Source organism: Fusarium oxysporum, chromosome VIII (assembly GCF_013085055.1).
Source record: "Fusarium oxysporum Fo47 chromosome VIII, complete sequence".
Lineage (NCBI taxonomy): Eukaryota > Fungi > Ascomycota > Sordariomycetes > Hypocreales > Nectriaceae > Fusarium > Fusarium oxysporum.
In genome coordinates this window covers 346,871-349,070 of record NC_072847.1, presented here as the reverse complement: position 1 = coordinate 349,070, position 2,200 = coordinate 346,871, and the positions used below count along the sequence as shown (strand labels likewise).

At 46.6% G+C, this 2,200-nt stretch overlaps 1 protein-coding gene across 1 annotated transcript; it reads left to right on the top strand.

Annotated features, from left to right (window-relative positions):
* Window positions 1–287: 287 nt before the first annotated feature.
* FOBCDRAFT_277596 (uncharacterized protein) lies at window positions 288–1,981 on the top strand (the record flags this gene model as incomplete). The annotated part of the gene is made up of 4 exons (XM_059611545.1): window positions 288–477; window positions 535–782; window positions 836–1,654; window positions 1,739–1,981. 4 exons carry the CDS (start codon window positions 288–290, stop codon window positions 1,979–1,981), a joined length of 1,500 nt encoding a protein of 499 aa, XP_059465538.1.
* Window positions 1,982–2,200: the final 219 nt, after the last annotated feature.

The following is a 2,200-nucleotide window of genomic DNA, read 5'->3' as shown; positions in this document are numbered from 1 at the left end:
GACTTGCATAGCGTTATGTGGCGCTTATTTTTCCTAAAGGGGTCAGTTGAATGAGGCCATGCGTCACAATAATGTGTCGCGCCTGGCTTCTCCTAAAGGAGCAGCTCAAATGAGATAAGATGCTGTGGAGGGACCCAATAAGGATTGATAAAGATCAGCATCAGCCACTTACATTCGCTTTCCAGCATTAGTGAATTTCTCTCCTCTCTTATCTTACCCTACTCTTCTACAAGTTCAAGCATTGTTCGAATTGTTTTTGGCAAATGCACTTCACCAAACCAACTATCATGTCTCAAAAACGAACTGCCAACGGCCACGAGTATGACGTTAGTGGCAATGTTTCCAATGGCTTACCATGCAACGGAGTCATCACACCCGCAAGCAGCTTTGCTCAGGCAGCATCTGAGAGGTTCGATGTAATCGTCATTGGTGCCGGTTTTGCTGGCCTGACGGCCGCACGCGACCTGACCTTATCAGGTAAGCTTAATTATGGAACGGTTATTATATAAAGTAGGTACTAATCTCTTATGATAGGCTATCATGTCCTGGTACTTGAGGGGCGTGACCGTATTGGAGGCAGAACATGGACGTCAAATGTTGATGGACATCTTTATGAGATGGGAGGAACTTGGATTCACTGGGGACAGCCCCATGTATACCGGGAACTAGCCCGTTATAACCTGCACCAAACCTTTTTTGCCACCGATGATGTGACGGACCAGCCACACACGGTCTTAGTAGTTGACGATGGCAAGAAGCAATATTTATCACAGGAAGAGTTTGTAAGTATACCACTGGTGCTGTGTTTAAGAGCTCAAATTAATAAAACCACCAGGACAAGTTGTCTGATCATGCCTTTAGAACCTACTGCAACGTTGATGGTTGTGAAGGCAAGACGGTCATTCCCTTCCCCAATGATGCTCTGTATAACCCTGATGCAAGAGCTTATGAGTCCTTATCCGTTAATGACAGATTGAACCAAGTCCGCAAGTCACTCACTAAAACCCAGATATGCATTCTTAAGGGCATAGTTGAAGGTATTGTCGGCAACGAGGATTTCGATAAGGCAGGGTTCTTTGATGTACTCCGCTGGTGGGCGCTAAGCGGCTACTCAACGCGTGGTATAACTGAGTTCACGGAGTTATACAAGGTGAGGGAGGGCCAAACGAACTTCGCGATGAACCTGTTTGAGGAAGCTATGCAATCACAGAGACTTTCTTATGTTTTCAACGCAGCAGTTGAATCAGTGTCGGATAAGAATGATGCTGTGGTGGCAACCTTGAAGAATGGGCAGCAATTTCAAGGTCGCCGCCTCATTTCGACCCTACCCCTTAATATCCTCCCTGATATTAAATTTGACCCTCGTCTAAGCTCTATTAAAGACGAGGCGGCACGTATTGGCCAGATTCATAACGGAGCCAAGATCCATTTTAAAATCAATGGCTTGGAGAATCGCCCATTAGCTGCTATATGCTACCCAAAAAACAGATTTGTGAGCTCGTTGGGTGATGGGCGGACTGAAACTGAAGGTAGCGGGAGCCGGCATATGGTTGTGTTTGGCAGGAACGATGCTTCATTAAGCGTGGAGGATGATGCCAAGTCCTTCTATGCCGAAGCACGTGAGGCATTTCCTGATTTGCCAATTGAAAAAGTGGTAAGTAAATTCTAATCCGCCTACAAGGAGTCCCCTGTTCTTCATCCCTCCATGCATACAATACAGGCTAACTGGTGGAATCAGCTCTGGCATGATTGGAGTCGCGATGAGTATGCCAAAGGTGGCTGGTGCATGTATCGTCCTGACTTTGCCTTCCGATACCAGGAGGCACTGAGGAAAAGGGCGGGAAACGTTCTGTTTGCCAGTGCTGATTGGGCATTGGGCTGGCGTGGTTTCATCGACGGTGCCATTGAGGAGGGAACTAGGGTTGCGTTTGAGGTCAAGGGCGAAATGGCTCCTTCGACTTTTACAAAAGCAAACCTATGATATAGATTAGCTAGTATGGCGGTTTTCTTGAATAGCTCCTATATATATGCTACGACTATTATGAGCTCGGGCCGAGAAGCGTAGCAACAATCCCGTAGCTAAGTAGTGTTGGGGAGACCGAACTTGTTTTTCAATAGCTGGAGCCTGTTCTAAAACATCAATCAATACAACCCGACCCAACTAATTGAAGCACGTAGACAGTGGCTGGTCACTTAAGGC